Source organism: Chaetodon trifascialis, chromosome 18 (assembly GCF_039877785.1).
Source record: "Chaetodon trifascialis isolate fChaTrf1 chromosome 18, fChaTrf1.hap1, whole genome shotgun sequence".
NCBI lineage: Eukaryota > Metazoa > Chordata > Actinopteri > Chaetodontiformes > Chaetodontidae > Chaetodon > Chaetodon trifascialis.
Window position 1 is genome coordinate 22370001 of NC_092073.1, and position 25365 is coordinate 22395365.

Here is a 25365-nt window from a genome sequence, read left to right on the forward strand (position 1 = left end):
TCAGTCATTCAGTGCACGCCTGTTACAGGAGGAAAAACTGGAAAAAAATCCAAGAGCTGCCCTTCTTCTTCACCAGCGGCAGTAAATATGAGACAATGTGCTTCTCCAACACTTGAAGAGGGAATTGTCTTGAGCTTTAACGCAGGAAGCAACGTAAACACATGAAGACAATGTGCCAGCAGGCCTGACTCACCTCCAGCCCCAACACGTCACCCCACTTCATCACCCGACTCATCATGAAACTCTTCCTCTCCTGCGCGCTTCAAACGTGCTCCAGTAAATTTCCTGAACCGTCACGACAGATTCATCAGCGGCAGGATACCTCGCATTTCCTCCCGCTCTTTGATGCACGGCACCCAGTTCACCTGTGTTTGCTTTGGAGAGTCACGATGGCGTTGAGATAAAGTGAGAGGGTTTGATCGTGCATGAGCGACAGATGTATCCTCTTCCTCTTCACTTATCGAACCTCTCCAGAGATAAAAAGAAGGGCTCGACACGGAGGATAAGCCCGAGAAATGACAGAGAGGAATGACGGCGAACAAAGCCAAAAAGGCTTCTGGGTTTCTGAGTTTGTGGCAGATGAAAGCGTGCCGGGCTCCAGCTGCAAATCTCACTTTTATATTCTGTGTTTCGGTGAGGTTTGAGGGCGAAGACAGCCGAATCCTCCCAGGATCAACCTGCTTTCTCCTCGGAAAGCTGCACATGTTCCGTCACGTTTATACTGTTTATTTCCCCGTGTCCATTTCATCAGGAATGTGCCTCTAATTACGCCTCCTCTCTCCCTTCTCCCCACATGTGTGTCTGATGCAGAGCGCCGCAGAGGCCTCACCTGGAATCAGCGCGGTGGAAGAAGCATGGACTGAAGCCTGTCTACGTGTGTTTCTGCGTGTCTCAATCGTAAATGTGTGCAGCTGAAACAAAACCATGTCACTGATACACACCTGGGCCTGTTTCCTCCTCTGGGTCAGCCTCGCCACGCAGGACAAAACCCCAGGTAAGACACAAACGCCTCTTTGTCCAGCAGCCTCAGCTGATCTGCAGCAGGGACTCATTCACAGGGATTAACGGGCTGAAGCGTCTCCTCACACAGCCTGATACACAGATCAGGTTTGTGGAGGAAAGTCTGAAAGTTGCCAGATTGAAGGTTTTTCTGTCTTCCACAGAGAACTGTGCCGCGTTTGTCGCACAGCTTTTCCAAACTTTCCCCCAAACTTCTGACGTCAGGTATGAGCTCAGGGTGGAAACATGGTCCGACCACAGCGAGCGGAGAAACAGTGGAACAGCTGAACTTCGAGGAAAAGTCTGGTCTGCTTTAATGGCTCAGAGCGTCATTCCTGAGGGTTACAGAAACATTTTACCCACCAGCTTCATCGCTGAGATCTGGAGCGCACAGAAAAAAAGAGGGTCAAATGCAGAAATGTGATATGTACACAAACACAGGCACTACTGTACGTGGCACGAAACACAGAGAGGCACAAGTTCAACATTTCTCCTCTGAGTCTGACAGCGTCCCTCGTGGTTTCTTTGACTCCTAACATCTGCAGCACCTGGTAATGTGGTGATAATCTGAAGAACAGATTTATGCAGGAAAACCTGACGCACGAGTACGTTTCAAGACGCGTAGGTCAAGAAAATGACCCTTCAAAGCAAAGCTGTTTGAGGCGGCTCTCAGAAAGAAGTTATTCACACACTCCTTTCGAAGGACTCTTCTGTTTTTTTAGCGGTTAAAGTGCATAACTGGACGAGGCTGAGTGTTTATTTTATGAAATGAATGAAAGTAAATGTTTGGCGGCTGCTTTGAAGAAACCCTGTTTGCTCAGCTGATTGTTCAAGTGCAAACGTTTCACCGCAAGACTTTCTGCAAGGGCACGAAAAGTCACAGGGCCGCGTGACGGGGGCCGACGCCACGGGGCCGCCGGGCAGGTGAACAGCCCGCCCACTGTGCTGCAGCGTGCAGGTGTGAGACAGAGATGTGAGTCATTCCTCTGCTGCCGAAGAAGAGCGGGAATGAAAGGAAGCGCCGCGGGCGTGAGCAGGCAGCACCCGTCAGACAGTCAGAGAGGAGGGGAGGTGCTGAAAGAGCCGCTCAGGTGAAACAGTTAATCCCGTCATTCACCAGTGAAACCAAACTCATGACCAGTGTCTTCCAACGGGCCACCTGGACGAGTCAGTTATGAAGAGGAAGAGGTCGTGGAGGCGTGTGAAACCAGACCAGAGCTTTGTGAAGGAGTTTCTGTGGGAATAATCTCTGTGTTGAGTTAATTCAGCGCTGCTCTCTGTGGGTCCACGTGCCAACGTAGGTGTTTTGCCTTTGATGACGGTCAGAAAGGCCACCGTGAAGACAGACAGAGAGCCTGCACACAGTTTGAGGCTCCGACGTGAGCGAGCTGAGAGCCTGCAGACGCTGGACAGCTGCTGGAAAACACCTACAATGACATCACCGTTAGCTCGTCGCCAGAAGTGCTTCAACATGCTTCGAGGAGGGTTGAGCGATCCTCACATCTGTTTCACAGTCAGGGCCCACGCGAGCGCTGACACAGACTCTGCCTGCTGTAATCATCCCTGTGCATTGTGGACGTTCAGAGACTCCCTCCGAACACACCTCCAGTGAAAATGATGGAGGACAAAATCCTCAGTCAGTCCTTCCAAACCGACGCCTACGGTCAAAGTCAAAGTGAGCTCGAGTTTCCATCTCTGCACTGAAGCTCACCAAGCAGACAAACTGACAACAGTCAGTTGATCGGATTCGCTTTAGAGAACATTTTGAATATATTTTTGAACACAACAGTGGCTGCAGGTCACCAAACGTAGATCGATCCGCCGCTGAAAATAGTCCCCAACAAAACAACAGCATGCAGCGTGGCCGTGAACGGATGGAAAGTCATTTCCATTTACGTTTGTGTTGTATTGACTTGTATTGATTTTTTATTTTTTTTATAAAACAGCTCAACAACCAGAAATGTTCGCACTCCAGCCTCTGCCTGAAATGAACACACCTGTGCGCAGGACAAGCTGGCAGTGCTTGTAGCTACAGTAGATGCGAAACTGTGGAAATACGACATTTGCTGTAGCTCAGACGTGGTTTGATAATACTTCCCTGCTGTCGTGTATCTGTTCAGCCACACAGGCGTGTAAAAACTGGAACGTTCACATGGAAGTTTTCCCCGCTTGTATTTCTCAAGAATAAGGTCTGACTTCCTGTTTTGCGTCATACGTGTGGGCCAGTAAACGTCACTTCAGTCTATTGATAATCCTCCTCCACCCTGGATGTGTGGCAATGGCGGGAGGTTCAGGGTGAACAGCTGTGAGACGTGTTCACTGTCAGGCAGCTGGGACACTCACCTTAAAACTATGTCCCCGTTTGACACGAAAGTGCTGAAACACCATCCTGAGACTCCACTTCTGGAAGCGGTTTTGTGTATTTTCTTTCAACGACGACCTCAATCTTACATGTTTACTGTAGCCACGGGACTCTCCGGGATGATGCAACGATCTTATTTTATATGCTGGAACTCACCGCCAGCTGCTGAACTCCAGATCCTGCAGCTCTCACGACGCTGTGCCACTGCTGCTTCAGACGAGTCCAGGTCTGAAGCTGCCACTTGAAACCTGTGTGTTATGATGTATATCACGAATGTAAAGGTGTTATTTCTTCCTGGTCACATGGTGAAAATGTCGTCGTCAAATACCGTTAAAACAAAGGTTAGAGCCTACAAAGCCTAAACCTCATTTCTGTTATATTATGATAACATTTCTGAACAGACGCTGGACGTCTTTTCTCTAACCAGCTGCTCCAACATCAAACCGAGACGAGAGGCTTATTGAACTCTCCTGAAACATGTTTGATGTCATTCTGAGCAGCTTGCAGACAAAACATTGATGATCGACCAACGACGGTGAGCCGCTAACTGACCTGCGAATCTCCTGCTAGCTAGATGCTACGTCTCCTAGCCGAGAAAACACTTTGACACCATGTTAGCTTTCTGATTTTTATTCAACGCTGCGCGGGTAGTGATGACAAAGCAGTTTGATTTCAGCTGTCAGCTCGCAGGTAATTCCTGCTACGTTTCAGCAGCTTCTCCATCACTTTCACGTCCACACAGCCTGAAGCAAAACCCGTTCAAGAGCACTTCTTTGAGTCTGAATGACTTCCATGTTCACACAGACTGCCTTCATCTGCAGGAGGAAGTGACTGCTGCCTCTCATTAACCCAAACATCTCTGCCTCCGCCGTCAGTGTAAATGTTTTAAGTGCTCCTCCGTCGTAAACGAGCACCAGGGAACATGTACGGTTCATTAAAACAGGCAGCTGTCACATTAAAGACGGGCTCTGCGGTGATAATGAAGCAAACGTGACCACAAGGAGTGTTTCCCCCTTTGTTGTCTGAAAACTGTGTCACAGAAACATAATAAAGAGGTTTCTTCCTGAAGAGGTGTTTGTTGAAGTGTAATCTGAACCATCTGAAGGAAACAACCACAGACCACGAGAGTCTGTTTGTTTCAGCGGAGTCATGCTGATGTCTGACAGGCAGCAGCTTCTCATGCTCGGAAATCTGTGCCTGACAAAGAGGAGTGTGACGCTCAACAGTTTCCTTGTGCAGCGCTCTTACCTCAAAGCAAGGCCGGATTACCAGCTGGCCAAAGCAGGAAACTCCTCCAGGGGCCCCAGCGCGAGAGAAGGGGTCGGTGTCGTGGCCTCTGCTCAGGCAAAAAGCTGCCAAATGCAGTCTGACCTGATGTCAGCAGTGTATTCTTGCATTTAAACCAAAGGAAGTCAAACCTCAGTGAACTCACCTCGACTCTCCACGTCGTGTTTCAGATGTCGCTGTGACCTGCTTTGTTTCCGAGGAGTGCGTGCTCCCCTGCAGCTTCCAGCCCGGCAGCAAGGAGACCATCGAGTGGTTCAGGCAGGACGTGGTGGTGTACAAGTTCGAGCGGGACAACGACGACGATGACGACGATGACGACGACGACAGCGACGACGACAGCAGCGAAGAGCACTACAGGCACGAGCAGATCGCTGGCCGCGCCTCCATCTTCCCACACCTGATATCCCGCGGAAACGCCACGCTGATCCTCAGGGGGAGCGGGCTGAAGGACAGAGGCACCTACAGGTGTCATGTGAGCACCTCGAAGGGCGAACACGACGCGAAGGTCATCGTGAAGGTGGAAGGTGAGTTTAGAAATAAGGTTTGACGTGAGAGCAGCATGCTGTCACACCAAACAGTCGAAAGCATAATATTACAGGACAAGACAGGTGTACTACCTGTCTGTTAGTTCATGATCCTTCAGGTTGCAGTCCCGGTTCATTCGGTGACACCTGGTGGTAACTGCAGGTGCACTTTAATACTCCAGCAAACACTCGACCAGCAGCTGCTGCACCTGGTTTCAGATCAGCCAAACAAACCCATGTTGCTTTATTAAAGGAGTCAGTCATAATTACAGTGTGATGTGATTTGCTGACCGTGCTGAGCGGCTCTTCATCAGCTCGCTGTGGCTGATCCCGACTCTTCCATTAGTCCAAAAAAATCAAAAATGATCTGCTAGAAACAGAAAAAGATGAATGTTTGATCATTAATCCAGCTTCACGTAAGAGAAAAGTGAAGCTTTCACTCTGTCTAATACTTTGATGCTAAACAGCATTTTAGCATCGTCACTGCGATCATGTTAGCATGCTGATGTTAGCATTTAGCTCGCCTGCTGCGCTTAAAGTCTCACAGAGGCGCCAGCACGTCTGCAGACTTTGTTTCATAATCTCCTGCTTTTATTCTGATTGCTGCGTGCATAATTACTTCAGATTCACCTCAAACCTTCCTGCTCACAGATTTTCATGCCAATACTTTGATTCTGCCACACAACACATGCAGGTTGTTTAAAGTATTTCCGCTGCTTGTAAGAATGTTTGTGGCGTTGTTATATTGTGTTAACTCAGCTCTAATGTTATCTTCATGAGAATGGTATCACCAGTTGACGGGCTATATTGGGCCCTGGCATTTAGAGTCTATCATCAGGGGCTGCTGGGAAACATTTTAGCATGCTGTGAGTGTCTTTGTGTGTGTGTGTGTGTGTGTGTGTGTGTGTGTGTGTGTGTTTGTGTTTGTGTGTGTGTGTGTAGCACCCATCCGAGGGCTGTCTCTGGAGCTGACAAGGCTGAGCGGCTACGAGGAGATGAAGTGCACCATCCGCAATGTCTTCCCGGCTCCTCGCGTAACCTGGGCGACTGAGCCGCCCACTTTCGAGGACCTGCGACCAATCACGCGCATGCTGGCCGACAAACAGGGGCTCTACACGGTGGACAGCCGCCTCAAGAGGCTGAACGGTCAACCTGACCTCATCTACATCTGCAAAGTCACGACGCCCTACGGCGGCCCGGCCTGGACCACCTCACTCAGGGAGCGAGGTAAGAGGACAGAGCTCTGCAGCACTGAGCCATCAAGGATGAGGTCGATATCAAAAGAAATGTGATTTAAGGAGGGTTTATGTATCAGTAACACAACACTTTACTTTCTAATGCTGTGTCTGACGCCTCTTCTGAAGCCAAACCTTCACTCCTGCTCTCTGGTAGAAATAAGAGGAACTCAGGGGAAAGATCTGACCATCCCCTGCTACGCCCCTCCTTACCTGAACAACCCCTTCCTCCACTGGAGCTTCTCCAATGGCGAGGACCTCTCCCACATCCTCACCTTCGACAGCCGCTCGGGGCACAGCGTCTCCTCGCCGCCCTGGAACAACCACGTGGAGCTGGACGGCTTCAGGGTCCCGTTTGGAGACGGCTCCCTGCGGCTGATGGACCCCAAGCACTTGGAGCACACGGGCAGCTACAGCTGTGTGTTCTCGGTGCCGTACAACACTCACACCGAACGCGCTGACGTCACGATCGACAGTCTTGTAGGTGAGGCCACAAACACCTGTTAGACTGACCCCTTCTGACTTCCTGTCTCAGCCCAGAGTCCACTGGTTCCTACTGAAGACACAAATCTTTGAAAGCACCTCACAAAAATCTAGTTTTATTTAAAAAGGTTCAGCTGCTCACTCTAGTTTTTAACCAAAAAACAGGACATTGAGCATTTCAGGACTATTTTTAGTGGCGGATTAATGCACGTTTGTTGCTCCAGTGACTGTCCTATCAGACGTAAGACATGTAATATGTGTGTGTATACCTGTGTGCAGGTGAGCGCAGTACTTCAGAGGCGCCCTCTTATTGGTGGATTGTCGGTCTGGTGATCGCTGCGCTGGTTCTCGCTCTGGCGGCCATGCTGGCCTACCTGAAGATGAGAGGTACGGATGGACTCCAAGAGACGTGGACACTAACAGACAGAAAGAAGACAGCTTGACTGGACACACACACACACACACACACACACACACACACACACCGTGTAACACAAATTAAAACGCCATTGAAAATATGTGCATTCACATAACTCCAATTCAAACTGGCGGTGGGCAGAAAAAGTCTGGTTTTGGTCTTAAATTGATTGTTATTAGCATTTCTGTGATGTTTTGAGTTTTTTAAAAGGGACATTTGAACATTTTTGTTTGGTTCCTGCTAAGATATTATATTTTATTGTCAAGAAAGCTAAAAAAAAAGCAAAATGTTTGTTAAATTTAGTATAACATCGATGTATAAGGCAGCTGTTCAGATGACTTCTTCACCAAACCCCAAATAAAAAGTACATTAAATTAAGAGTTCAATTCACAGCTGTGAAGGTTAACAAGCTTTAAATCAAGACGTTTTTATTTCTTTGTGGCAGAAATTAACTGCTGAACGCTCTCAGAGAAAAAAACAAAAACACAGTGTTTCTGTTCCAGCTTGTGTGTCTCACAGTGAGCGTTCAGGGCAGCCTGCTGACAGTCAACACATACAAGTACTTCACATGTATGTAATAACAAAAACTGGAATATAAACCAAGCTATTAATGCTACAACTGTCACTCCACACCCACACCAGTCAGACCAGTTACCACTAACTAACACTAACTGGTCAGAAAGGAGGGAAGTGAGCGGCAGAGGGAGGAGCAGGCGAGGCAAGAAAAACAAGAAAGTACAAAGAGCAAAGAGCTCAGGACGTTTTCTGTCTCTGTTTTCTGTTCTGTGCAGGTCTGAGATTTAGAGCTCAAAGCTGATTTGTCATTTCAGACGATCTTACACACATTATGTCTCTCTTTCACCCAGGAAGCGCCTCAAAGGCCAGAAACGACCCTGAGGAGGTGACAGAGCTGCACTTAGTCAAAGGTCAGTCATCCAAAATGTAAAAATTTGACCAGCTGAAAGACCAAAACCAGACACTAGATGGAGCCGTTGATCAAGTCTTTGCTCTGCTGTCCCGTCCTGAACTGAATGACACTGAGTTCACCCTCACTGAGCACCACAAACAACAAACAACAACAAAGACCAATGAACAGTGAAAACAGAGACGTTTTCACTTTCTAAAAACCTGATAATAACCGTCATGAAGTCAGGATTTGTCTTTCTGTGTGACCTCGTGGTCTTTGCCTCTTCGTCCTCTCATCCACACCCTTGTGTTTCGCCTTCTTTCAGACTCGGCAGCAGAGCGGAACCTGAACGAGAGCAGCTGTTTGACTTCAGGCGGCACCAACGGTCAATCCGGCCCTCAGCTGACCTGAGGACAAAGTGAACCTGGAACCACCGAAGACTAACAGAATACTAACAGACAAACACGCACACAGCCACACACTGACAAAGAACTGCCGGCCTCTGAGGAGCGGGACGTTTCTTTGAGAGCTTTTCTGAAAAATGAATTCTAGCGAACGCTTTCAACTTACTGTTCTTTGGGTGTTCTACTGAGGAACTCTTCTGGGTCCCTTTGGATTCTAGATGACACCCTGATAAACTTCTTAACTGTGCATGCTGCAGTGTAGAAATGCACAAAAGGCTTCCAGCGTCTTCATGAAGGGTCGGCGGACCCTGATAGTGCAGCTCTGAATCTGCTGTTATTTCAGGAACACTTTAAGAGAAATCCTGCTGATTGTAAAAACCTCTTTCCAGCGCAGGGACTTTTTGAGGGGTCCAGGAACCGTCTCAGGACCTCAGGACTTTGACCTGCATTTTGAACAGAGGAACACAGGTCTGAATTTAGTCCCACAGTTCTTGGCCGTGAAAGTCTCTGCTCAGGGGCACTGCTAACCCATACACAGGAAGTGCTGGGGCAAAGCGGTTCACTCAGTGGTCAGAAACAAACCTTGTGGCTGCTTTAGGGCCTGGTCGCTCCAGAAAACTTGTCATGGTGACAATGCACACATGTCCAGTGGGTGAAGTGCTCTAGCAGTAACCCCTAACCCCTGCAGTCTATTTTACTGATCTGTTTGATCGTGTCTGACATCATTTAGTTCAATGAAAAGTTAATGAGGAGGGAAATTAAAGCTCCCTAAGCTGACAAGCCTGCTAACGGACAGGTCAGCTCTATCAAGACGGCCTTCCGCTGGTCAATCAAAGATGAGGTTGATGCAGAAATCTGCACTGATTTCAAGCGAATCCTCTGATCGCAGTCATTCCAATGAAGATTTAACCATCTGAAATCCTCTGAGTGCTGAGAGGAACCGTGGACCTGGATGAACGAGAACCTTCAGACATCTGAAAAGCTGGTGTGGCGTGCACGTGGCCACAGAGCGAGCACAGCGTGGCACCAGCACCAGGGGAGCACACTTTCATGATATTTATTGTTGATCGTTTTATGCTGTTGAGTGTTAAAGTTCTTCAGATGCAGTGGAGAAAACAAATGCATAAAATGGACTTTGAGTTCCTGATTTAGTAGTTAGTTTAGTTTGCTGTGTTTGCCACCTTTTCAGACCAGGTGAGGATCTGTTCTTTCCTCTGCAGGTCTCAGTCAGTCATTCCCGACACAGGCTGGACGTCAAAGTCCACAAAGACTGACTTCATGCTCTTCTGTCCTGCTGCTTTTAAGCTGAACTGAAAGGACAGTCCCAGAGGTCAAACCCCTGGAGCTGTTTGATGGATGAGAAGATGAATGTGACTGTGAATCACTGATGTGACTGAACAATACTTTCTTTCTGACGTGGAAAGATTAAAGTTCAACTTGCTGTCATTGGCCCAGAAGAAACCTTGTCAATATATAATCTGCAGCAGATCCACGTAGTTTCTGCTTCGCTCTGCACTGCCACACCTTAGACACGCATCACGTTTCCTGAATTATACTTGATCTCCTTCACAAAGTGTCATGATTAATGTTATTAAAAGGACTAATCACTGAAGGCGTGCGTCTGTGTTGTTCTCTGCAGCTTTGAGCTACGGTCACACACTTTCGTCAGCTCATGAAGTTTGCTCAGGTGTCACTGTGTATCTTGGTGAAAACGTCACCTGGTATCAGGTGTGAGGTGCCACCGTCATGTTGACTGAGCGAAGTCAGCTGAAACCTCCGGAGGAAGCTCGTAAGTGGACCATAAGATTATGTTGTCAAACTGGTGTTTCCAGGCTGGAAGTGACAACGATGCTCAGAAAGAACTTTTTAAAAGTGCACCAGGCAGCATTTGAATGTGACGTACTTGTGTTATGATCTTAAAGGATGATGCTGTTATTACTCTAGATTTTTCTGATATCAATAAATCCCATCAATAAACGTGTTAGTCCATCTCAGAGAGACCTTACTTTCCAGTGGTGGGAAGTAACTAAGTACCTTCACTCAAGTACTGTGCTTAAATAAAATTTTGAGGTATTTGTACTGGAATATTTAATTTTTTTTGGCTAATCTATACTTCTAGTTCACCGCATCTCACATGTAAATACTGACGCTCTCAGATGTAGTTACTAGTTACTCTGCAGATTCTCCACCTTCACCTGCTGCAACAGTCGCGCGATGCACCATCAATAATAATAAAATACAATATATACAGTCTTATTCTGAAAGGGGCCATTCTGCATGATGAGAACTTTACATTTTAATGCTAATATATTATACTTTTACTGAGTAACCCTTCACTGCTGACTTTAACTTGAAACAAAGTGTTTCTGTACGATGAGTATTTATTACTTTATGTGATCTAATACTATCTGATCTATATGATCTAATCATATGTGAATACTTCTTCCACCACTGATTATTTCTGACTTCCTGCCTGTGGCAGCGGATCAGTCCTTGTATGGTGCTCTAGTGTGCATTTGAGGCAGTAGGATGGTGTGTGTGAGCTTGAATCAGTATAAACATCAGACTGCATTTACTCTTTGCTTCCACTGAAAACACATCCTGTCAAAGGACGTGAGCTAAAGGTGCAATTTGTATCAAAGGAAGCTGAAATGCCAAAGTGCTGAATAACGGACTGCAATATGACAATAACTGGATTTAATCTCGTCCTGGCCTTCATTCCCACCACACCCCATCCAGAGGAGACCACCGTTCGGATGAAATCTGGGTGATGAAGATTTGCAAATCTCTCTCCATTTTTCTGTTTAGGATTACTGAAATGTAAAGCGGTTCAGTTCGGCTTTAAATACGAAGAAAAGAAAGATGAGTTTACGACGCACATTTCCATCATAAACCAGCTGTTCAAACCAGTAAGTACGACTTAGTAAACGATATTTTCTTTTATTTATTGTTCTCTGTGTTTGGTGGGTTGTTTGTTATTCTGGTTGTGTTTTACAGTTCGAGGAAAAAAGACAACTAAGGGCTTAAATGATATTTCCATCTGAAGACTAAAACCTAATTGAGACTTTGATAAATCCCTGCAGAGTAATTACTGAGTATAAATACTGTGTCAGTGAAACACTGACTGGGTGTGTTTACCAGGACAAACGTGGAAACATGAGGAAAGAAGGCAAGAGGCGAGGGAGTAATGGGGCAACCACTTCGTGCTGAGAGAGATTTTAACATGAAGACTACAAGTACTCTTTTAACTGTGAGTAACCATTAAATAATTACTAGACACGGGAATTATTACTCCTACGTGCAGTATCAATACTCCAGTCAGAAGTACTATCATCCAATGTGCAACATCAGTACCTGAATCTCTTATTTCCGATGTGTAATATTGGTGTTTCCTGTGCCATGGTGTAAACTTGAAAACACTGTATATTGTTACCACTCCCATATCTTGCATTTCCTCATACTAGGTTGCTAGTTTCTGTATTTCCCCTAGTTTAAATTGTTCATATTTTTCCTTGTTTATATTGTTTGGATTGCTTGTTTGCTATTAAATGTATTTTCTACTGATGCCCTCTATTTTTTTTTGCTATCCACTTCGCTGCTGTAATACTGGAAATTTCCCCACTTTGGGACTAATAAAGGAATATCTTATCTTATCTTATTTTAATCTATATGCCGCTATCGTGTTAGCCGGATGCTAACGCTCGTGAGCTGTCTGGTTCTCACGTTTCGTCTTTTCTTTCTTTTCGCCAGCAGCAAACAAAACCAACACAGGGTCGAACCTGTGGGTGAATCCCTGAACACACTCAGCTCATCTGTACAGACACTACATCTCTGAAATGCCCCTGAAATGCGAATCCACAGCAGAGCTCCGCCATTCACCAGCCTCAGCTCGTTAGTAAGCACTTACCCAGAATGCAACACTCTCTTAAAGCGACAGGCGTTAAATATCAGGGGAGCGTCTCCCCCTCACATTTACCCCTTTACACTGTTATTGTTGACGGACTTTGACAGCTTTTCTACTTGTCCTCTCTTCTGGATATGCACCATGAAAGTCATTATATCATATTTTATGTGAGTGTTTATTAAAAGTAAGTAAACACTATGTAGGGCAGCGGAGAAATCTGACCTCTGGCATGTTTATGCAACTTCTTTTAATCAGCAGACTCTGCCCTTGAGGTTAATATGTTACAACAAATACCCGCTGGCACATTGCAACCCCCCCATTTGGTACGGACACACACACACGCACACACACAGTGTGTCATGATGTAAAATTAGCCAGCGGGGATAGTGTCAGATGTTGAATCGTGTGGAGCAGTCAGGCAGGTTCGGCAGCCTTGCTGAGGCTGTCACTAATTACAGAGTTGCATTCTTTCTTTTTCAGTTCACTTCAGTATCAACACAGGAGTATTCAACAGGATGGCTGCGGGCAAGAGTGTTGTGTTTTTGGCTGTCCTGACCTTTCTGTGGACTCTTAACGGGGGAGGTGAGTGAGGCGTTCACAGCCCATCGGATCTTATTCCAGTCTCACCTCAATAGAAAGGAGGTGAACTTCACTACAGCGAAGAACAATATCAATCTGTAAGAATCTCTACGTATATAACACAGAAACTACTCGTACAGCTGGAAACCACAAAGTGACAAGTGAGAAAATGCATCTTTCTAAAATGAGAGTTTAACTGAAGAAGTACAACAAGGTAATGCTTTGCTTCAGGTTTTAAATGAATATCGAACTGCTCGCAGATAAAAGCTGAGATTTTACTGCAGACGCTTTGAACTTCAGTCAAGTGGCAAAGTCCAGAGGGACCATGTCTACTTCATAAAAAGACACCTTCCTGGATTCATATGGACGAAAAAAAGGTTTTATTGACAATCAAAATGTGAAAAAGTGAAACAGTCAAATAAATCTGTGAAGGAGTGTGACTGTGGATTAAGAGCTGGAATCCTGCTGAACCTGCCGACGCTGAATGCTTTCAGTTTTTGCTCTCAATTCCTGAGCATGACGTTTCCTTGTGACTGTAAAACAAAATGCAATGACTGAGTCAAGATGATTTAGATGTTGTTTTTTTTGCATTGTCTAATTTCTGATCCGCACTAATGAATATTTTAATGTTTGGTATGAAAGGCGTCACTCACCAACGCTGCACTGAAAGAGCGTTTCAGTCTCATATAAACAACCCACAGCTAATAATGATGAAGCTCACTCTGCTTAAACATTTGTAAAAATACCATCACCATAACTTTATATCATGACGTCAGTGTCGTGCTAAACTGAACGAAGAAGAAGAACTTATCTTCACAGGAATGAAGCCACAAACACGAAGCTGCTGACAAACTGTAGTCTTTCTGAAAGAAATGTGTTGGTGCAGTTTGACCAGGATGTTCACTGATTCTCAGATCAGCTCTGTTGTCCAATCATGTCTCATGCTTCTCAGTGAAAGGATGAGAGTGATTTGGATTTACATGGTCATTTTAACCAGGCTCATTTTTCCTGATGTTTCTTCACCAGATGCTGCAGATGCTGAGGTGACCTGTGTCGTCATGGAGAGCTGCGTCTTACCGTGCAGCTTCCAGGGTGGCAATGACGAGGTCATCCACTGGATTCAGCTGGCAGGAGGCAAGAAGGTCCAGGTCCACTCCTACTACTACATCCAAGACCAGCTGGACAACCAGGACCAGCGCTTCAGAGGCAGGACATCACTGTTCAAGGACCAGCTCTCCAGAGGAAACGCCTCGCTGAAGCTGACAGGGGTGGAGGTTCAGGACCAGGGCAGATACCAGTGCTACACCAGCACCAGAAATGGAAACAAGGAGTCATTTATCAACCTAAAAGTAGAAGGTATGAGATTCATAACACAGAAAATACAAACTATCACAAGAAATGCTGTGTGTTTATTCATGTATGAACATGTGAGAGCACACCTGAGTGCAAAGGACTGCAGGTGAGCAGACTGTGACTGACTCTTAGACGTCTGCAGTTCAGTGAACTTCAGATCGACACGAACTACTGAGCAGAGAACACATTTTGAAAGCAGCACATGTTTTGGACTAAAAAGACTTCGTGTTTTCCAGAGTAAAGGTGTTTGTCACACTGGTGGAAATGTTCATGTCGTCCGTGGCTTTGCTCTATAAAGCTGCAGTGTGCTGAGCTCTCAGCTACAGCAGACGGACATCTGGCTGAAAACATTTCACTCCCAGGAAAAGGAGTCTGACATTCGTGCAAGGTCATGTGAATAAGGTCGTCTCACAGACAAGGATGTGCATGGGGGAGGTGTGAGAAACTAACCGCGCTGATAAAGAAAACACAGACGAAAGAGAAACTGCTCAGACTTTCTGTGGTGAAGCACCTCGATGTCTGAAGGTTTATGAAGGTCCAGAGCTCTGAAGAGGAAATTCTGGCAGTGACTCTGGGTGCCTTCAAACCATCTGTTCACCACATTTGGTTTGTTAAAGTTGTGAAAATACCTGTTGGACCTTTATGAAAAAGAGCAGTGAACACCTACAGACACTTTCTTCAGTTTCTTCGAAACCTTGTACCCAATAAAAAGTCATAAAAGGAAATGATTATGATATGATTTCAAAGTGTGCAGGTGGACTAACAGGCTGTAAGAGTTCACCTCCATTCAGTTAGAAATGTCTGCTTTCATATTCCAACTCGTTCCCTCCAAACTGCTCCCTCACTTTAGTAATTAACTTATATTCACATTTAACAGACTGTTTTTATCCAGGTCATAACATCCTCTCTTCAAGGTCCAGCTCACGTCTTTGGGTGGGGAACAATAGGGAGAGGAATGAATGATTAATCGAGAAAGAAGGAAGGAGTTATCAAAGGAAATCACTGCCCACATAAAAAAAAAAACTATGACTAAATATCAAGATGTCATGAGTCACAAACATGAGGAATGTTAAGAAGGAAGGCAACATCAGGAAACATGGGCTGTGAAAGAAACGTGGTGATATTTGGGTCCATTTTCACGACAGTGAGGCTGAGAGAGAAATGAATGCATCGCATTAGCGTGCATACAGATGTGATGAAAAGGACGAGGACTGAACTAACGCTGTGCCCAGAGTTTGACTGATATCATCAGTGTACACTGCATAAAAGTCACAGGATGAAGCACTGAAGACGTCACCATCATGTCTCCCACATCACAACTTCAAAAACATGTTAAAAGTCTTTTTCTTTTGCAGCTCCGGTCCATAAAGTCGACATTCAGCAGGTCAAAAACAGGATCACCTGCAGCTCAGAGGGGATCTACCCTGAACCTGAGCTCACCTGGTCCACCAGCCCTCCATCCAGCAAGACCTTCAACGAGACAACCACCGTCCAGCAGACGGAGCAGCAGCTCTACAGCATCACAAGCTCTCTGACACCTTCAGACGGAGATACTGATCTGATCTACACCTGCACCGTCGGCACTCGCAGGAAGCAGATGACAGCCACTTTGTTTAAATCGAGTAAGACCTGCACTGTGAGCTTTATGGGGAGGGTCCAGCTGCCTCAACCAGCTCGCATCAAGGCCACGCTTTCATCAGGATCAGTCACCATCACAGACCGTGTTCAGGCTTTATAAACACACCAGACATTTTATGGCTGTTTTAAATGTGTGTGTTTGTGTTGTGTCATTTCAGCTCGTATCGACAGTTCAGGCAGTGAAGAAACACTCCACTGCCCCCCCTCAGACACTCCCCCAAAAAGCCTCGTCTGGACATTCAACCACAGTCACATCATCGTGATCCAGACCGGACGAGACGCCTACACAGTGTCAGAGGAGTGGAGGCAGCAGGTGAAGGCTGTGTCTGAGTCAGGCAGCCTCACACTACAAGGCCTGTCTTCAGGTCAACAGGGGGTTTACACCTGTGAACGCACCAATGACGAGGGCTCGCAGGTGAAAAACACCTGTGTGTGGATAATGGAAAAGCAAATTCAAGGTACGGTAGCAGGTTGTAGAAACTTTCACTACGTCTGAGCAGCAGCTCTTATTATCTGTAAAATCAGCTTTGATACTTGAGCCCCATTCACACGACACCTCGAGTCCGTATGTGTGGCTGCACTTGTGGAGGTTTGGTTGGTAGAAAGATTAATAAACTGAATCTTTTCCTGTTTCAGACACGCATGTTGCAGCCATCGTAGCTGGGGTGGTCGGCACTGTGGTTTTAATATCAGTTCTGGCGGTAGTCTTGTGTAAAAGTAAAAAAGCTAAAAAAGGTAAATGATAATAATAACAGTAAGAATCATTTATCATCATTTAATATTTTGTCTGTGTTTGTACTAATGGTCCTGTCTTTTGGATTCGGGCAGAAACAACTCCAGACAACTCCAACCCAGAACAACAACCCATGAAGTAAGTATACTGTATATTCTGCAGTGAAAATAGCAACAGCACAACTGCAATGCGTAAACTTGTTGTCAGCTCACTGTTCTCTGCATAAGCCATTTATAATGAAGATGATTGATGGCAGATAGAAGGTGTTGAACTTGATGTGTTTCAACCCACAGCTCTGGAAAAGCCAAATAAATGGAGCATTACTCTGAAGACTCTGGCTGTACAACATGAGTGAATCTGTCCTGGAGAAATTCATGTCAAATGGACAGAAGAGGAAATTCTACACAAACAAATGGACCTCGACACTGGAGACTGAAGGATTTGATACCACATGGAGGACACGGGAGGCAGTTAAAAAAGCAGCGAAGCTAAACCAGAACTTTGCACTAAGACTAAAGCTCTGCACTACACGGCTTCTGCTCTCCTCCCCTTTTGTTTTGACTGTGGGAGACTTTGGCCTTTGAATGACAGCGTGCTGCTCCTCCTCTACCTCATGTCCTCATGTCCTCATGTCGTCCACTCTCAGAGACAATGGTAAAGAAGAAGTGATTAAAATAAACACTGGACAGATGAAGTGAGTCATCGCACAGAAACAGAAGAGTATTCTGCTTTTCTGGCCGTCCTATAAAAAGCCAGATAAATAAGTGGAAAGCTCATGAGCTTCAGACTCAGTGTGTCGCTCTGAGCCTCAGTGCGTTGAATATTTTGGTAAACTGTGAAGAACCAGAACCATCAGACGCTCTTAGACTCGGGTTCAGAGTTAAATATTGTATCTTGGTAACTGTTGAATGGATTAGCATGAAGTTTGGTTCAGATATTCAAGTTCGCATGCTGTTTTTTTTCTGTCTCCACTAAATGATTGCTGTGGCCACAGTTTAAGGACCTTTGTCTTTTGGACTATCGTGTTGTTTTGTTGCTGTTGTTACATCTCTTGTGTGTCCAGCTAGCTCCACAGAGCTGACTACAGTAATTACATTGAATGTATTCAGAGAGCATTACTGACATTAATTTGAACAGCTGGAGCAGACATACTGTTTACTGAGCTCCTCTGGGTGAAAGGCTCGTGTCTCATCATCCAGCAGTGATTTCACCTCAGCACGGCTTCTTCTGCCACTGGAGGCCAAACAAAAATGAGCAGCATGAACAGAGCTGCATCAGATTTTACAAGTAAATTTACAAGAACACTACTGATTAAATCCTGAAAAGAAAGAACATTTGTGTTTTAGCAAGAATGAAAGTGGAATATATTTGATTTTACTGAGAAGTTTATGTGAATTTGCACTTTTACCAATCAGCAGAAATGACATCATGCTTTTTGTAGACCTTCTTTTGTAAAGCTTTATCTCATAAAACATATTTATTGTACTCCATGTTTTGTTTTGTGTTTGTTCAGAAAGTTGAGCAAAACTTCCTCAAACAGAACAAATGATAGAGTCAGTCAGCTGAAGCGAACACTGCAGCCATGAGGTCTGATGAAAACATCCCACTGTGAGCGAGCAGAAACTTTAACTTTAAGCAGTTTAAATGGTCTATTTTACACCTTACAGGAGTGTTTTCACATGTACGCACAAACAGTACCTGTACTTCAGCAGGTACACGTTTGACAGACTGCAGGTTAGCTCTCTTACATCAAAGGCTGTCATCACCCTCACATTAAGGTGTGTCAGTTTCCAATAAATGCACCTGTTTCAGTTTTACTCATCATGGAGCTGCAAAGAAATGTAGCTCAGACATCCACCTGTAGTTTTATGTGTCTGTGTATATTCACACAGCAGCGAGTGATCTTTGTTCAGAAGGAACAAGAATGAAAGAAATTTTCCATTTGACTGTCGAAGCATTTCTGTTCACATGCTCCAAACAGGCCACGTCAGCTGTGAGAGGATAGAAATTTAGGCACCGCTCATATATGTGTGTGTTTGTGTTGAGCTTAACATCTGACTGAACATCCAGAAACTCAGAAAATGTCCAAAAAACATTGGGAGGCATTTAGATACAGATTTCAATGAGGTCTGGAGAGTCAACCCATTCTGAATTTGGTGATCTTAACTTCTCCTCTGGCGCCATCATCAGGTCAAACTTTGCATGTTTCCCAGACTTTGCCATGCTAACATTATACCTGCATCAGCATGCCGCTGTGCAAGGAAGAGATGCAAAGGAGGAGGAACTGAGGACGTTTTAAATGACAAAACCTGTCCTCCCTTAAACTGATTGATTGATTGACTCCTACTCCAAACACTTACTTTAGGCATGTTTGCTTAATTTTACCTGAAAAAACATGATTGGGAGCAAAGTGTTGGGAAATACAGTCACTCAACTCTTGTCCACTCTCACCACCAGTAAAAGTCCTTTTTCTGGCTTATTGTTACCACATTTATCTTGGCTTTTGACCTATATTCTCCTGCCAGGCTCCTTCATGTGCTGTGTGTACCTGCTAGATGGGTGGAGATGATGTAGCTTCAGGTAACTTGAAGCAGCAGAAACACGGCAGCAGTCAGTCAGGTGTCAGGCTCAGACAGGAGGACGGCTGTCTTCATCAGGTCTACTCTCTGAAAGAACAAACATATATTTAGATATTTTCTTTATATGTATTTAGTCAGCAACACTGTTATATGTCTAACATCTGCCGCTCATTCACTGTGCATCAGCTCGGCTGTCTCTCAACAGTAACCTGAACTCACAGTTCTGTATAAACTTCTGGTCATCGTCCACTTTGAACACGGCCAGTTAACATTTACATGTGTAGAAATAAGTGTGCAAAAGCATCAACAGAAAACATGCTGATGAGTAAAACATACAGTGAAACAATAATCTAATGGACTCCACATGGCCATTAATGATAGCCGTTAGCACTTTTACTAGCCTGTGAGTCACTTATGCTAATGGTAACACTTCTATTAGCCCGCAAAGCGCTAGTAGCTTAACGTTAATGTTAGCTCTGTTACCTGCTTATCGCTGACGACAGGTTGAAGCAAACATAACTCTGCTAGCTTATTGTCTGTCTAAAGTAAAAGCTATAACATGACTCCACATGAAGTACTGTGGTTGGTGTACATTAACTAAACACTTCACCAAACTGTAACTGACAACAGAGACCATTAAAGACAGCTGTTAGCACTTTGACTAGCCTGTGAATCACTTATGCTAATGCTAACACTTCCATTAGCCCGCGAACCGCTAATGCTTGCTAGAATAGTCTATATCGTATCTTAATGTTTATGTGAATTCTGTTACCTCCTTATCTCTAACGACAGGTTTAAGCTAACATTGCTAGCTTACTGCTTGTCTAAAGTAAAATCTATACAATGAGATAACATGAAATACTGTGATTAGTGCACATGAACTAAACATTTTACAGGGTTGTAACTGACAACAAATGACCACTGAAGTTAGCACTTTTACTGGCTTGTCGATCACTTACGCTAATGCTAACACTTCTATTAGCACGCGAACCGCTAATACGTGTAGATGAAACCGTAGATATGACGCTAATCCTGTTACCTCTGCTGACAAGTTTAAGCTAACATAACTCTGCTAGCTTACCGCCTTTGTAAAATAAAAACTATAAAATAACATCACATGAAGTACTGAGGCTGGAGTACATTTCCTAGCTAAACATTTTACCAGGCTATAACTGACAATCATAGTAGTGATAGCTGTTAGCACTTTTACTAGCCTGGGAATCACTCCAGCTTGTCCTCCCTAACACTTAGCTGTATTAGCCATCAAAAAGCTAATGGCTAACGCTGGTCGCTAATGCGTCCAGCACATACACATAGCCCAGGCTAGCATGTCCTGTAAACTCAAGCTTACAGTATTATCTCAAACTCCCAAACACACTTTGCGATGCTTAGTTTCAACTATATTTTGTCTTACCTGTGCAAACCTGTTAATGACGGTATTCCACAACACTTCATGAAGCCATTTGAAGCAGTAAATCTTCATGGTCAGCTGGGCTGTATAACCTCAAAGTGAAATTACTATTACTTTGATGTAAATTTACTTAGTAAAAGTAAAACTACTGATGTAAAAATGTAAATGTAATCAGATAAAAGTAAAAAAGTGCAGTGGCCCTGAGAGCTGCTACAACATGACATTTTTAAAAAGGGTGACAGGTCTGTAGGTCTGTATTCACAGGTCAGGTTCTCAGGTGACTAAAGTGCTGCAGTCCTGCTTTGGTCGACTGGGACATTTAATCAAACAGGTCTAGATCAGGTCAGCCATGTTTTTATCTCCTCCAGACTCCACGATTGCAATGTACTTTACTCATACGAAAGATGCAAAGACTGCAGCTGCTACAAAATGCTGCTGAAGCTCAATTTTATCTCTTTATCGCTTTCCTTAACTGATCACATTTGTTGTAACTGTTTAGATTATTTTATGCTTTGGACCTTATCTACATTTTGTTCTTTGTTTTTACCGTAAGAGGGCTTTGACTGACAGGTTTCGGCGTACACCAAACCTCAGCAGCGAGCCAAGTATTTCAAACACGTCCCAGATGGCTGATTGAATATTTCTCATGGTGAGCTCACATGAGTCTTTCAGGTAACTAGTCAGACCAGTAGGCAGTCACTACCACTGTAGATTTGTCTTCACACAGGACACTGATCAGTGTGAACAGAGGACATTGAACATGAGGATGGCTGGGATCAAGGGCGTCGTGTTTGTGGTGGTCCTGACATTTCTGCAGAGTCCTGCAAGAGGAGGTGAGTGAGGCGTTCACAGCCCGTCTGAACATATTTCCATCAAAACATCACAGATTAAATCACAGATATGTCTCAACTTGGTATATTGCATCAGTCGTGGTGACTTTCACAAGAAACAGCAGGAATACCAGAAAACAGAGGACATGAAGATGGATTTACAGTAAAAAGTAAGAGGTCTGTGACACCCCCCCCCCCCAGAATATGACAGTGGTGTCTGGCCTTTCAGAGGGTTTTGGTGTATCTGCCAGTGTTTTAAGAGATTATCCTTTGAATCAGCAGCAGATCTTTAACAAATATCAAGCAGCAAAGTCCAGACTGATTACTTTTCGGTACCATACAAACAAAATCTTTGATTAGGAAAACATTTTTATAGACACTCAAACATCAAGAATCGATTGTAACAAGTGAAGTGAAAATGAAACTGCTGCAAAGGAACAAATGATTCAGAGCATGAATTATCAGATTGAACTGGAATCCTGCATAACCTGTTGGGACGGAAACACACACACACACACACACACACACACACACACACACACACACACACACACACACACACACACACACACACACACAGAGAGTATCACCTAAGTGAAACTCTTTCATTGATTCAAGAGAAGTCAGCTGGTGTTGTTGAAATAATTCCTTAATTCCTGTTAAGAAACAAAATGCAGGATCTCCACCAACAAAAGTTCACTGAGGTCAAACACATGACCAGTCCCTGATGTCTCTTCACCTGACGCTGCAGATACTGAGGTGACCTGTGTCGTCATGGAGAGCTGCGTCTTACCGTGCAGCTTCCAGGGTGGCACTGACGAGGTCATCCACTGGATTCAGCTGGCAGGAGACAAGACGGTCCACACCTACTACGACAACCAAGACCAGCTGGCCCACCAGGAGCAGCGCTTCAGGAACAGGACATCACTGTTCAAGGACCAGATCTCCAGAGGAAACGCCTCGCTCATGCTGACAAGGGTGAAGGTTCAGGACCAGGGCAGCTACAAGTGCTACACCAGCACCATCAACAGCAACGAGGAGTCATTTGTCAACCTAAAAGTAGAAGGTTTGAGAAACACATGGAAAATACAAGCAAATACACCTAAAAACCATTAAACTGATGTGTGTTTTCCACACTCAGCTTCAGTTTATTGATCACTCTGGAGGTTTGATTTGCCTTAAATGCACTTTAAATATCAACGCTGTGCACTTCTAATAGTCATTACAGTTTGTTTATTTGGCCTAAATTGAATCCCCCCGAGTCCTCCACAGTCAAAGGAGAGGAAGGTGAGCAGTGAGGTCAAAGTTGAACCCTAAACCTTAAACCCTGACATGATCATAAATTGTTGTTATTATTATTGTTGGACTGGTGTGGAGATCCAAATGCAGTAATGGAGGTGAAGATAAATAACTGAGGTCAAACACATGAACAGTCACTGATGTCTCTTCACCTGATGCTGCAGATGCTCAGGTGACCTGTGTTTCCATGGAGAGCTGCGTCTTACCGTGCAGCTTCCAGGGTGGCACTGATGTGTTCATCCAATGGATTCAGCTGGCAGGAGACAAGACGGTCCACACCTACTACGACAACCAAGACCAGCTGGCAGACCAGGAGCAGCGCTTCAGGAACAGGACATCACTGTTCAAGGACCAGATCTCCAGAGGAAACGCCTCGCTCATGCTGACAAGGGTGGAGGTTCAGGACCAGGGCAGCTACAAGTGCTACACCAGCACCATCAACGGCGATGAGGAGTCATTTATCAACCTAAAAGTAGAAGGTTTGAGAAACACATGGAAAATACAAACAAATACAACGCTGTGCACTTCTAATAGTCATTACAGTTTGTTTATTTGGCCTAAATGGAATCAATCCCTTCATCAATAATTCGTTCTGTCCTCCTCATGCAGGTGCAGCTCCAACAGACCCACCATCAGTCCCCCCGAGTCCTTCACGACCCTCAGTCAAAGGAGAGGAAGGTGAGCAGTGAGGTCAAAGTTGAACCCTAAACCTCAAACCCTGACATGATCATGAATTGTTGTTGTTATTCTTGTTATTGACTGCTGTGGAGATCCAGGATTTAAGCTCTGTGGGGTCGTTGGTGTGTCTGTCAGTGTGGACGACAGTCTTTCAGCTCGTCATGAGGCCACCTGTGAACGCTCGTTAAACCTGCTGTTTCTCTGCTGTGACATCAGACGCCTCCGTCACTCCTGTCAAATCATCTGTCCTCGCTCTGTTAGATATGTGTCGCTGAGTGAGGTAGAGGAGGCAGACTGCTGAGTCCTGAACTGAGGAGATGCTCCTCGAGACGTTTTCAGGTCCAACTTGATTCAACCCTCAGTGGATTCAGTTAACAGCCTCTTTTTCTCTTTCAGACCCTTCAGATGGTCCAGCAGACATAGTGTATCTAATTATAGTTGGAGTGGTTGGAGTCATTTTGGTTGCAGCCGTTTTGGTTGGAGTTGCAGTTTACTGTAAATGTAAAAATAAAAAAGGTCGGACAGAAGAAGGAAACCCAGCGGCTGAGTAAGTACCTCGTCTGTCTGGAATAATGATTCTGTTCACTGAACTCTTTTTGAGCTCTGACTGTTAAAGCTGAACACTGCTGACATTGAATTTCTCCAAATCACTCTGTGGGACCTGGCTGTCACTCATGACTTGTGTTTATTATTTATGCTGTTGTCACTGTTTTTATTGTGTTTCCTGGTGAGACAAAGACAGATCTCCTGCCTGGTTTGACGATGAAGCTCTGCTCCATCAATACTTCTGTTAAATACCTGAAAACTCCTCTCTCTCTCTCTCTCTCTCTCTCTCTCTCTCTCTCTCTCTCTCTCTCTCTCTCAGTCAGAGAAGTCATTTCATCTTGATGTGTTTCAGCTCTGACTTGAGTTCAATTCTGTTTGCAGAACACATGAGATGAAGCGTCTGCAGGGACAGGAGACGAGGGACGATGAAGATGAAGATGATGGTGTCACAGTGAAATGAAGATGAAGATGAAGGCTTCACTGTGCTGCTCTGAAGGTCGACTGTCTTCAACGACTCTTCAGTCTGTTCCAACATGAATGTAGAAATATCAGCAAACCACAAAGACGACTGAAGACGGACAAAAGGACAAACGTCTTCACTGAGGACTGAAGGATAAAATGATACTTTACGCACTTATTTCCTGCTCTGCAAACAGAAACTGGAAGAAGAAACAGGAAATCTAGTGATTACTGACTGCACGTCCACTGTGTTTTCAATGGTGCTAACAAAAAAAGATGAAAACAAAAAAACACATACAAACATTTGAGCTGCATCCTGTGTATTTTCACAGCGTTCAGGACGTTTGATCGCCTTTAAAATGTGACTCGTCGCCATCGTCCAGTGATGGGACAGAGGTGTGAAAGACGTTTGTCTCTCGAAATAGAAATACACAGATTAGAGAGTAAAAATATACATTTGAGTACATCATGGCGGCACAAGATTCATGTACTCTTAATGTGTTTAAGTACTTAAACACACTTACTGAAAGTATACGAGAGAAGTATTTGACAGCAATGATCTTAAAGGTGCACGTTACATATTGACCTTAAGGGGAATTTTCTGTAGTATATTTATTAAAAGTATGCTTTCAATTTATTTAAAGTACCCATTTCTATGAATGTTCTGGAAACATGCTTTCAATATTCAGACATACTTGAAGTACACATACGTATATTACAATTTCCACTAAGAACTT

The 25365-nt window shown here is 44.6% G+C and overlaps 2 protein-coding genes across 3 annotated transcripts; both read left to right on the forward strand.

The window, feature by feature from the left end:
* Positions 1–816: 816 nt before the first annotated feature.
* On the forward strand, positions 817–9280 carry hhla2b.1 (HERV-H LTR-associating 2b, tandem duplicate 1). 2 transcript variants are annotated; one of them, XM_070986271.1, is made up of 7 exons: positions 817–994; positions 4819–5172; positions 6115–6399; positions 6565–6891; positions 7170–7277; positions 8175–8234; positions 8541–9280. In XM_070986271.1, the coding sequence occupies exons 1-7, from the start codon at positions 925–927 to the stop codon at positions 8624–8626; spliced, it is 1290 nt and encodes a 429-aa protein (XP_070842372.1). In that variant the 5' UTR covers positions 817–924; the 3' UTR covers positions 8627–9280. The 2 variants fall into 2 exon arrangements, with proteins under 2 accessions (XP_070842372.1, XP_070842373.1); XM_070986272.1 differs by lacking the exon at positions 8175–8234.
* Positions 9281–21576: 12296 nt separating this feature from the next.
* LOC139346597 (CD276 antigen-like) lies at positions 21577–24629 on the forward strand. The gene is made up of 5 exons (XM_070985755.1): positions 21577–21649; positions 22398–22712; positions 23110–23424; positions 23555–23630; positions 24551–24629. Exons 1-5 carry the CDS (start codon positions 21577–21579, stop codon positions 24627–24629), a joined length of 858 nt encoding a protein of 285 aa, XP_070841856.1.
* The last annotated feature ends 736 nt before the right edge of the window (positions 24630–25365 follow it).

Bases quoted from the DNA above. Each gene is read 5' to 3' on its own strand.
- LOC139346597 (XM_070985755.1), top strand. From the start codon at position 21,577: ATGAGGATGGCTGGGATCAAGGGCGTCGTGTTTGTGGTGGTCCTGACA. The intron at 23,425-23,554 runs GTTTGAGAAACA...CTCCTCATGCAG, and splicing joins TATCAACCTAAAAGTAGAAG to GTGCAGCTCCAACAGACCCA. The intron at 23,631-24,550 runs GTGAGGTCAAAG...TTCTGTTTGCAG, and splicing joins AAAGGAGAGGAAGGTGAGCA to AACACATGAGATGAAGCGTC.
- hhla2b.1 (XM_070986271.1), top strand. From the start codon at position 925: ATGTCACTGATACACACCTGGGCCTGTTTCCTCCTCTGGGTCAGCCTC. The intron at 5,173-6,114 runs GTGAGTTTAGAA...GTGTGTGTGTAG, and splicing joins GGTCATCGTGAAGGTGGAAG to CACCCATCCGAGGGCTGTCT. The intron at 7,278-8,174 runs GTACGGATGGAC...TCTTTCACCCAG, and splicing joins GGCCTACCTGAAGATGAGAG to GAAGCGCCTCAAAGGCCAGA.